Raw genomic sequence first — 12,128 nt, forward strand, 5'->3', positions numbered from 1 at the left:
CCAAGGAGGGCAGGGACCATGCAGGGCAGCGGCAGAGGTGGGAGTCCACTCCAGCACACGGGGCTGCCATACTTCACGGTGTCCAGCCCGGCACCAAAGACCAGGTTCAAGGAAGGTAAAGCCTCTATTTTTAAAAGATTTCTCATAACTCTTAAGTGGGTGATGGAATTCTTTAAGCTACAACCTATTCCATTACTGTGGCCTCAGTTGTTCAGGTTGATACTTTTCATTATTTTCCTTTCACCCTCTCATAAGCACTGAAAAACTATGTATTCAAACTGTCCAAATCAGGTTAACCATGGAGCTTCCTAAGCTTCCCTAACCAATCACAGGGGAGTTCCTGAGGCCTAGACATCAAAAAATAATCTGCTATCTCAGCTTTCAATCTGACCTTACTAAAAACAAACAAACAAACAAAACCTCTAGAAGAACACTGTCTTTTTGCACTTTCTTTATGTAAAAAATTAAATAAATCTAGAATTTCCATGGACTTCTCTCCTGAACTCTGGTATGGAACGTGACACACATTAAAACCCTGCAGCATTCTCAACTTATTTTTCCACTTGTAGTTAAAAGACATCACTGAATGTGCTACATTCTCGAGTAAACTAACTCCCCATATTCATGTAATGTTCTGGAGACAGCGCCAGATAAGCACGGCAGTAAAAAGGCTCAGAATCAGAAGAGTTATTTGCACAAAGCATCGCCTAACTATAAAGTGGCCCACAACCCATAGATATGTCACTGCCTACAATCTCAACCCCACCATTTATTCTCTGGTATTTCTGAACTCTTTCATCTCTAACCTCTAATTTCAAAAATAATAGCACTTCTGAATGAGCACTAAAGTGATTAATTTGGGGGATACAGGAAATAGGAAGGAGATAAAACAGCCAACATCTGCATATATGCTCATATTTAAAAGTGATTTATTTTAAATTTCAATCATACTGCATTCTTCACCCTTCCAGTGATAAATACATGTTAATTAGCCTCGAGTTCAACAAATTGGGATCCAAAAAAGAGAATGAAATGAGAATGAAATGTTCTAACCACCAGATGTTAATTTAATACAGATTATGGTATAAAAACCATAAGAGTCCATCCTACAAGATCAATGTGTTTCTCAGATAGATGGGTAGGCTTTAATATGTGCCTTTTCAGAGGTCGTAACTCAAAAGCCCTATTTACTTGAACTCAACCTGAGGAGGAAACGCTGAGCAGAGCAAGAAACTATTGTTGTTTAGCTAGACTAGCACATTAAAACGTCAGTTCAGATCCTTTTTGTTTGCTTTGAATAGGCCTGATTATAACACAGAGACAAGAAAAGGTCAACAAAGACTCTAAACATCAACACGGCCTTGGCTAAGATTTACTTTTACACTTAACTTGACTCAAACAAGTAAACTCAGCCACTCCATCAGTGGCCGTCCATTTGGGAGACCATATCACGGGGTTGAAAACTCAGTTCCTCCAGCAGGCCCCATCCTTCCTCTTAAAGAAAACTCTCTATTTCCAAGCACTCTGGTTATCTTTCCTGGGGAAAAAAAAAACCTGTTTTGGATGCCCATTGTTGACCTATGATGCATTCCTTCCACTGTGGTTTCCTTGGGGGCCAAGCCTGTCAGACCCTTCCAGATCTGTTGGGTCACCGTCTAATAGAATGTAAATCTCCACTTGCTGCTTACATATTTTTAATAGCTTTTTTTGGCCCCTTTAGGGACGTAAAATTATAAATATAAACCAGGTGTTAGATTCACCTAAGGTATGTTGTGGTAGGAAGAGTTAAATTAGGGGTTAGACTACAAGCCCTTAAGGTGGTCCCACTACTCAAAAACTTTGTGACCTTGGGCAGGTAAAAAAAATTCATGAGACCTGGGTTCCTGATCCACAGAAGAGGGGAACTAGAACAAATTATTTCAACGTGGCCCTTTTGTTCTTTTTTTGTCTTTATAGGGCCATACCCACGGCACATGGAAGTTCCCAGGCTAGGGGTCAAATCAGAGCTATAGCTGCCAGCCTACACCACAGCCACAGATCCGAGCCGCATCTGAGACCTGCACCACAGCTCAGAGCAAGGCCAGATCCTTAACCCACTTGCACAGCCAGGGATCGAACCTGCGTCCTCATGGATACTAGTCGGGTTTGTTATCTCTGAGCCAAGACAGGAACTCCTCAAGGTTGCTTCTTGCTCCAAAAGTGCTTCTTAGTAAATCACTACCATCTTTATTCAGGTGTGATGGAAAAAAAATATGGATTTGAAATCAGATCGACCTGGATTGAATCATGTTTCTAACGCCGAGATTAGGACTTCTCTAATATTCAATTTTCTTATTATAAAATAGAGCTAATATTGCCTAACTCATCAGGTAGTTACAAAGATTAAATCAGACAATGTATGTCAACTGCTGAAAGTGGTTTGTTTAAAGCAGAGTCTCGTTGCCTCTGATTGTGGTTTCAACTCTGGACTTTTGGAAATCATAAGTTTGAGACCTCAGTGTACCACTTGTGGGATGTATCATCCAGTTGTCACAGTAAGATTTTTCTTCTTGACATCTATTTCCATTTTCAAATAGAAAGTTTGCTTTGCAGTTTCTGTTTTTTAAGTATTTTCCAAACCAGAGTAAACTCCTTTATAACTGAACTCTTACAGCTTTCTTCTTTTTAAGGATAATTGCTTTCTTTCCTTTGATTCCTGCTTTATACATGGTGACGCCACGCCTGAAAATTTAGTACTCTCAGCATGCAGCGAAGTATGGCTGTGTTAGTTCAATTGGGAAACAAATAAATGCAAACTGTTAGTCTTAAGGAGACATAAAAATCTTTGCAGAAAAAACTCACCTCTCCAAATCTCTCCACATTTTGAATTTTAGATAAGTTTCCACCAATAGACATATCATCCAAGCTAGAAAGAATTTTATTAAGACTTCCTTCATTGGATGGTCTACTTTTCAGTTTGGATCGGAAAATGTCTCCTTGGACCCATAACGATGCCTGTTTTCTGAAACAAGGAGAAAAAAACAAAATAATCTTTTAAATAAATGATTGTGACCTCCTCAAAGGTATGATGTCTTATGGACAAAAAAGATTAGCAGACTAGAAAGAGTATGAAGCCTTCAAATTAAAAAAAAAAAAAAGCCATATTCTAAATGCCAAAATAAATTATTAAAATTCAGTATTAAACACAAACACGCTTCTTCCAATATAAGTCTATATAGCCCAACATGGGTTAACTCTTAAGGTTCTCAGCTGCTTAGAACAAATTCTGTAGAAATAAAGACTGTGAGCTAGTTTGTCCTTTAAATATGAAAAATCTGTAATATATTTTTCAAACAGTAATCTGTAAAAATAGTTGGAGTGAAATGGACTCAAAGATGTAGGTAAAGGAACTTAAGCTAAATGGAGATATTATGTTTAAAAAGTACTTAACATCTAATAGTATGTGTTATCGTGAAAAGTCATTAAAAACCCACTCTCATAATCCAAAATAAGGTTTATAGCCTCAATTAGATTATTCTTTGGGAAAAAGAAAATGTTCTTTTCTTTGACATTCACCTATAAGCTTTCCTTTATTCAAACAAAGCACTTTTACAACTTGTTGCTGAGGTTATAAAAAAGGAACTTAAAAATGTATAAGCAAAATGACAATCTGGAGCTTCTATTTTTATTGATGGAGTCACCTTCATAAATTTCTTTTAAGATAAATTATCCGATAGAACTGAGTTTTGTTTTTTTTTTCTATATTATACTGTACAGAACAGAATTCAACTAAAAACATTATGGTTCATCATAAGTCATACCAACTGGCAATGAAATAACAGCATTACCAAGGAGATGCCACCAATGAGAACATAGATTTCTCTTTTAAAGCAACAGGAAAACCAAGTAATACTTTCTCTCAAAGGTTCCATGTAGCACAGAAACTTTGGGTTAAAATAGGGGAAAAAACAAATAACCTTCCCTGAAATGTATTGTCGTAGCAGGTCCTCAGGAAAGGAATCCATCTTTCCTTTTAAGCAACGTTTATTCTCAAATCAGAACTTTATTGTTTATGGTTAAAAATTGTTCAAAGTCTTGAAGAAGAGGTTAACCTTTAAATTATAGCAAAATTTTACATATGTGATCCCTCCAACTAAGCAAATCCATATCTAGGTATAATGCTATGAATACACACTTGTGTACAAAATACAAACATGCTTGTTGCAACATTATTTGTACGAGCAAAACAATGGAGTCACCCTAATGGACAACGAGTTTATTAAATTACAGTAAATCTATTCTGTGAAATGTTACATAGTCATGTAGGTCCTGGGGTGGACCTACATGCAGTGACAGGGTAGAGTGACTATGAAATAAGGCATTAGTGAATGAAAAATAGAAGTGACAGAATGTCAAGAGCATGATCCTATTTTTTAAGGGAAAATATTACAACTCACAGATCAGTTATTTAGAAGATTATATACCAAAATATTAATGAGTTACCTGCAAGAATGATGACAAAAGGAAATTTTGCTTCCTACTGCTTAACCCACTTAATCGATGTCTACACTTTTTGACTTTTTTTAAACATTGTGCCTTATTTGCTTTTGTAAAAAATAAATGATCTGAAAATAAATAAATACACAGATCAAAGCAGAACAAAGCTAGAGTAAGTATGAAAAGGAACCTTTAAAGCCTCTATCATAAAAGACAGCCCACAACCCATCACTACATTGTTTTAACAAGAACACCTTTAGAAGACAGGAGAATATGTGCCAAAATATTAACAACATAGGTTGAACTGAATGATTGGAGAGGCTTTCTTTTTTTTTTTTTTAATATAATATCCTACCCTAGTTTCAAATAAAAAGTGTTTTTTCTTTTCCTTTTTTTCTTTTTAGGGTCGCACCTGCGGCACATGGAAGTTCCCAGGCGAGGGGTCAAATCAGAGCTGCAGCGGCCAGCCTATGCCACAGCCACAACAACACCAGAACCAAGCTGCATCTTCGACCTACACCACAATTCACAGCAATGCCAGCTCCAAGGTGCATCTTCAACCTACACCACGCCTTGCAGCAATGCCAGAGCTTTAACCCACTGAGCAAGGCCAGGGATCGAATCCATATCCTCATAGACACTATGTTGGGTTCTTAACTCACTAAGCCACAATGGGAACTCCCTATTTTTCTTTTAATTTTTGTTCATTTTTCAGTAGTTTCCAAATAAAACAAAAAAAATACCTTTAAATATAATTTCTGAGACAGCCAGTATAGATGTATATAGACACAGACACACAAATATAGTATATAGATATATAGTTTATAAATACAGATACAGTATAGAAATATGGTGTAGATACAGACAGCCGGTACAGGTAGAAAATATGTGGTCCACATATAAGACTTATTATTCCTAACATTGTTCTAAAGTTGAAACTAGGCTGAATTATCTTAAGAAACTTCCAAGGTGTTTCTAAATAGATTAAATGTTTTAAATCTGGAATTTTTAAACATATGAGTAAAATCAAAATTCCAGAAATCTACACACACCAATTCACTAGGGAGTGTGACAGTATCTACCTTCTATCATGGCACTTTTTTTTTTTTTTTTTTTTTTTTTGCTTTTCGGAAGCAAACAATGGAGGAGTACTTTCTGAGCTTAAGATAGGCAAACTGATGAGCTTAGCCCCACCACTGAGTCATACCATCTATAAGAATAGTTATTCAAAATGAACTCTTCTTAAATTTTTCTTCCTTTGTGGAAATCTTCATAAAATTATAAAATAGCCTTCCTGATACTTTATATTTTCAAAAATTCTTGCTTTAATCTTTCACTCCTCCAAACTTTTTTCACTTAGTGCTATATCTGACATAACCTTTTACCTGATGCTTGATTCTTATATCCTTCCAATAGTAGTAAACAAAAGCATAGTCCTTGGCACAGTCTGAATACTGCAAAAAATAACCGTCAAATTCATAAATTAAGAGGAGTCTTGGGTCTCTGGTCAAAACCCTGGTGATAAAGAACTACTTCTTCACAGAGAGGAAAAATTCAGCCCTGGTTCAGACAGGGGAAAAAATCAGCAACTCGAAACACACAGAAAGAATAGGGATAAACAGTGAAGACAGAATTTCCCTCAAAAATCCCCATAGGCTTGGGAGTGGCACATGCACCCTGTGGTCTTTGGAATGACTTGCCAACAGAACCTACTGTCGGGCACAGGGAACTCTACCCACTGTTCTGTGATAATCTATATGGGAACAGAATCTGAAAGAGAATGGATGTGTGTCTATGTATAATTGAATCACTCTGTTGTACAGCAGAGAATATCCCAACATCGTAAATCAACTATACTTCTGCAAACCTTTTTAAAATGAAAAAAAAAAAAAAATCCCAGTTTAGTATGAGAAAAGTAAACCACTGAAATCCAATGTTCAAGTCCTATGACCGAGATTTGCTTAGGACTCTAGGAGAAAGGGGCCCTACCTCAAACTGAAAGAATCAAAGAAAAGTAGTCTGAGAGTTCAAAAGTATCTAGAAAGATGAGCAGGGCTTAGCCAGCAAGGGTATTCTCCAACAAGGAAGACAACGTGGGCTGGAAGAAACAGTGATATCAAAGAACACAGCATGTATGGAAAACTGGGCTGTCTGTTGTGGCTGTAGCACATCTGCTTTGAGAGAGGAGAGGTGGGAGGCAGCTTATATTGGGCTCTGCACACCATGCTAAGGAATTTACACTGGATCTCAAAAGTGAAGGGAAGACCCTGGAAGGGTCTTTACGATAAAAATTAAAAACAAACAAACAAAAAACGTGAAGAAGGAACAGAAACCAAGAAGCTGGAAGACCTAAGAGGCTAAATTGAAAAAATCTCCGATTCCAAAATGTTACCAAGTGAAAACTCTGATGCTGCTGCCGACCTGAAGACGAAAATGACAAAGGAACACCTTTCACTTGCTTAGTTCAAAAGACTCAATCTGCTCCTTCACTGGAAAGACTTGAGTTGAACCTGAATCTTACAGATGAATAAGGTGTCAAAGCTGATTTGTGTGTTGCTAAGCAGTTCCGTAGGCAAGTGCTCCTTAAGAAAAAGCAGCACTTCACGTCAATGCCTTTCTTATTGACAAGAGCAACCACGCTTATGTTGTGGTGTCTATTACTCCTTAGGAGCCTCACCTCAAACCGAAGAAGTAAAACATACATTTTTAAGTATTTATTAGCATTTTAAAATCAAATTCCAGGAAGTTAACACACCAACACAAAGGAAATGCTCCAGTAAAGTAGTGCATTTTCTAAGACGGCATAAATGACCCACTGCCAAAAAATAGCGTGCTTTGAAGTGACAGGATAAAATCTATCTTGATTCGAACAAAGCCTTGTTGAGACAAGGAGACAGTGCTTGCATCATTATTTTTGGCCATGTCCTGGCCCTGGCCTGCTCACATTTGGGCTAGCCCCCAAGCCTGGCACATATGAAAAAACTAACTGGCCTCATTATGAGCCAAGTCATAGTTAATTCTGATATAAAGATTTCATGAGATGGATAAAGAAGTTGTGGTACGGAGTTCCTGTCATGGCGCAGGGGTTAACGAATCTGACTAGGAACCATGAGGTTGCAGGTTCAATCTCTGGCCTTGCTCAGTAGGTTAAGGATCTGGGCATTGCCGTGAGCTGTGGTGTAGGTTGCAGACGCAGCTTGGATCCTGTGTTGCTGTGGCTCTGGCATAGGCTGGTGGCTACAGCTCCGATTAGACCCCTAGGCTGGGAACCTCCATGTGTCATGGGTGCGGCCCTAGAAAAGGTAAAAAGACAAAAAAAAAAAAAATGTTGTGGTACATATACACAATGGAATACTATTCATCCATAAAAAAGATCAAAATAATATCATGCACAGCAACATGGATGCAACTGGAGCTTATCATTCTAACTGCAGTAAGTCAGAAAGAGAAGGACAAATACGATATGATACCACTTACACATGGAATCTAAAATATGGCACAAATGAACCTTTCTATGAAATAAAAACAGACTCATGGACAAGAATAGACTTGTGTTTGCCAAGGGGAAGGGGGTTGGGGGATGACGGACTGGGAGGCTGGGGTTAGCAGATGCAAGCCGTTATACGTGGAGGGAATAAACAACGAGGTCCCACTGTACAGCACCCAGAACTACATTCAATGTCCTATGATAAACCAAACAGAAAGGGGTATTTTTAAAAGAGTTTACTGAATCACTTTGCTGTACAGCAGAATTTAATACAATACTGTAAATCAACTGTACTTCGATTAAAAAAAAAAAAAGACTTCCTAAGTCTTTTTTAAAACCCTGCTTTTAAAATTCCTCTAAACAACATCAAGTCAGTTGCATTGTTAAAGACAGTCCCGGTTTTAAATTCCAGACGCAATGCTGTCATTGTGCCGCGTCTTCTCCTGCGGCTGACCTCTTCTCCCTCACTTCCTTGACTGTAAGTAATCCCATCTCCACACCACCCTAACTCCCCCTCTTCATCACTTCTTCCATCCTTGACACATATTTTTCTAGTATGACCCAACCCTGACCCCAGTATCCTCCCAAAGCCACCGTTTGGTCATTTTGTACAGAAGCCCAACCAACTCTAGCTCGACCTGGAGCTGTGACTTGAGCCCCACTCTGCCCTGTGTGTCTCCTACTCCACCTCCCCAGGGCTATTACGGAAGCAGAGTCGTTCCTGATTTAAAGAATTGGGCTAATGAAATGGTCTAACCTGATATCAAAGGAAGACAGCCTAGAAACCAGGACCCAAGATTCAGGGGGTGAGAAGGAGACAAGAATTCAAGGAGTTCTACCGTTGCGTTGTACACGTGGAAGATTTAATAGGATGATGGTTGGAAAGAATATCTGAGGGTGTAGGGGGAAGTTCTTAATTTTTTTCTCTTCTGAAACACAGGAGAGAAAAAAATTAGGAAATTCTCAAAAAGATTCAATGTAGCTAATTCTCATTTAGGGATAGAGCCCCATAAATGGGAGCTTGATCGCTGGAATCATGCCGTGATACAAACTGTGTAAACTAATGCTTTACGGCTTACATTCTTCTTTCCAACTCGAATGCTTTTCCATAGGAAATGAAACAAACAAAAAACACTCCGTTTTCTATCTTAGGTAATTGAGTATTTTGAGATAAATTTCTGATGCCACCATTGCCAAAAATTCTTACATATACCTTATCCTTTTAACTTAAACTCCTACTAGAATTTTCTTTTTCTTAGCCAAAAGATTCAATGCCAACCGAGAGTCAATAAATAGATCAAATGATGCGGCACTAAATATTGAAAAGCAGTATAACTGAGTGTTTCTGCAGAAATGTGGCTGTCAAACAGTGCAAATTCAAACCTATGCAATGAGCTTATTTTAATAAACAAATCACAGTATCATCTATTACTATTCTAAATTCTTCTGGTGGCCACATTTCAGACTCTAAATTCTGTATGTTAAGAAAGACAAGTTCTTAAATCTTAAAAAAAAGATTACTTAAAAAAAAATTAATCCACATCCTTTGGCCTGCCTAGCCCATGTAACTTAAAAGAAATACTACAAATAAAAACAATAGGAATCAATTATAATTGAAAACTCAAGCTGTTAGACATTTTAAGCACATTTCCATTTTCTTGAACGGGTTTTCTTCATCTTATTTTTGGTGATTTCCTGAAATAAAAAGCAGTGGTTGTGCTATTCATTTCTGATATTGCTCAATCCAATTGCAAAACTGACCAATGCACAAGCACCAAATGTGGTGTAAGCTGATGTCTGTGAGTAAAAATGAGCCACAGATCCTTGCTACACAATGTGGTTGGTGGACCAGGGGCATCTCATCACGTGGGAGCCTGATAGAAAGACAGAATCCCAGGTCCCACCCCAGACCCCTGAACCAGAAACTGCATCCCACAAGATCCCAAAGGAATGTTACACACTTTAATATTTGAGAAGTACTACAGACAACTGAAGGCTTACAGCTAAATTATGACCCTGAAAAATATCCAACTAATTGGAAGTTCATGAAAATATCTACGGGAATAAAGCAAAATGGGGGCAATCTCTGATTTATGGATTTAGGACTAAGAGTTTGGCCACAACATCGCTTCCTTAAAGTTAACTTCATTCAAAGTGGAAGCTCTACTTTGTAAAGACAGAACTCCCTGCCAGATCCAGATGAAACCTTTATTTGAATTCTCTCTCTCCCAGAAGGAAATTAAATATAAAAACGACAACAACAGAGTTCCCGCATGCTCAGCGGAAACAAATCTGACTAGCATCCATGAGGACGCAGGTTCAATACCTGACCTAGCTCAGCGGGTTAAGGATCTGGCGTTGCCATAAGCTGTGTGTGGTGTAGGTCACAGGTGCGGCTTGGAGCTGACGTTGCTGTGGCTGTGGCCTAGGCCAGTGGCTACGGCTCTGAGTCAACCCGTAGCCTAGGAACCTCCATATGCCACTGGTGCGGCACTAAAAAGACAAAAAGACAGAAAACAAAAAACCAAACATCATATCTCTGTGGTGACAGGATCTCTTTGGCCAAAAGTCCCCATGGGAACTTAATAGCTGTCCCTCAAGGATCCCCTTCCAACAAACAAAAGCTTCAATGGTACAGGATCCAGAGGTCAGCAGAGCATCACCCAATCAATGGTCAATAAAACAAATGAAACAAATCCTAAAAGCAGCCCAATCCCATCCATCTATCTCTATAGGCTCTCCCTGAGAAGGATGCAGTTAAAAGGCTCAGTAATAAAAGAATCATGTTTGTGCAGCATTTTAAGAACTTTGAGGATATTTGGTAGAAGACACACTTTGGGTGCAGAATGGTATTTTTAGCTTAAGAATATAAGCTTTATTTTACATAGAAGAAAAACACTTGATGGTTGTTCTGCAAATAGCTGTATTTATATCCTAGAAAAAAATTAAATATAAAATTTCAGGCCATAACAAAAGAGAGGTCTTGATCTGCCAAAACATAAATTCCTCAGCCCACAAGGATGCTAACAAACATCTCTCTTTATTCCTGGTGACATAAGAGGAAGGTGTCTTCAAGGCATAGAAATCAACACCTGGACATATTTTGCTGTTCAAGGACTAGCAGGATGTGACAAACCAGCTTTCCTAAAGTCACAGATTGAGATTTAACCTTACCTCAAAAGCACTGATTGGATTTTTTCACTTCTGAAAGAATACGATCCCTCTCACTTGTTCAGTTATTTTCGACAGATGAAAACCTATTACAAAACTTTTTAATCCTCTTCTTTCTTTCCTAATGAATGTGTTACTTATTCATGCTTCTGCGTCATCACTGACATCATGCTCTTCATTTCTCATATCATTAGTCAGACTTCAAAGCTCTTCATCTCTCATATCATTAGTCAGTCTTCAAAGCCTGATTTATTCCCGTGAAATGCCCCGGTGCCCATCTCTAACTCTTCGGTCTAACTTCCATCCCCTTTGACGAGTCCCCATCCCCTAGGTTTTAATAGCCTCCTTTTCAGCCCCTCTGACTCCAGTCTCCCTCCATCCCATCCATCTTACCCATTGCTGCTGCCCAATCTTCCTTACATAACATCAATCACAGGACTCTACTACATCAAATACTCCAAAGTAGAAATACGATGAATAAGAGAAAAGGTTTGGAATACGCATGTTCACAGGAGGATCTGGGAACATACCTACTATCTACACAAATGGACACAGTGGATGCAGATGTATTTCACAGTTTCTTGTCTGCACAGAGCTGCTATAACAAACCTCCACAAGCTTGGTGGCTTAGAAGAAGACATACGTACTTTCATGCAGTTCTGGAGGTCAAGAGTCCATCATCAGTTTCACTGAGCTAAAGTCAAAGTGTTGGCAGGGTGGGTTCGTTCTGGAGACTCTGAAGGGAGAGTCTGTTTCCTTGGCTTTTTCAGCCACCAGTAGCTGCCCATACCCCTTGGAGTATGGTCCCTTCCTCCAGCTTCAACCCATCTTCACATCGCCTCCTCCTCTAATGATTGCTTCTGTGTCCTTGTGATTATACTGAACCCACTAGAACAATCCAGAAAAATCTCTCCACCTTGAGATCCTTAACTGGATCACATTTATGAAGTCCCCATTTATAATATATACCAAATGAGACCTACTCAGGATACAA

At 38.6% G+C, this 12,128-nt stretch overlaps 1 protein-coding gene across 25 annotated transcripts in view; it reads right to left on the reverse strand.

Moving 5' to 3' along the window:
* CDC14A (cell division cycle 14A) overlaps positions 1–12,128 on the reverse strand; it is a 169,405-nt gene that overhangs the window by 34,732 nt on the left and 122,545 nt on the right. For 23 of the 25 annotated variants that reach the window (XR_014844657.1, XR_014844658.1, XR_002343573.2 and 20 more), the window contains one exon: positions 2,842–3,001. Coding sequence is in view for 18 of the 25 variants with exons in the window: in XM_085023854.1 (XP_084879980.1) it covers positions 2,842–3,001 (160 nt within the window). In the remaining 7 variants the exon portion in view is untranslated. Of the gene's footprint in view, positions 1–1,989; positions 3,002–12,128 lie in introns of all 25 variants that reach the window. The other 2 variants (XR_014844656.1, XR_014844655.1) reach the window with 2 other exon arrangements.

Source organism: Sus scrofa, chromosome 4, assembly GCF_054392235.1.
Source record: "Sus scrofa isolate SSC_HxYL_T2T_F1_AM1 chromosome 4, Sscrofa_HxYL_maternal_Yorkshire_Landrace_v2.0, whole genome shotgun sequence".
Taxonomy (NCBI): Eukaryota; Metazoa; Chordata; class Mammalia; order Artiodactyla; family Suidae; genus Sus; species Sus scrofa.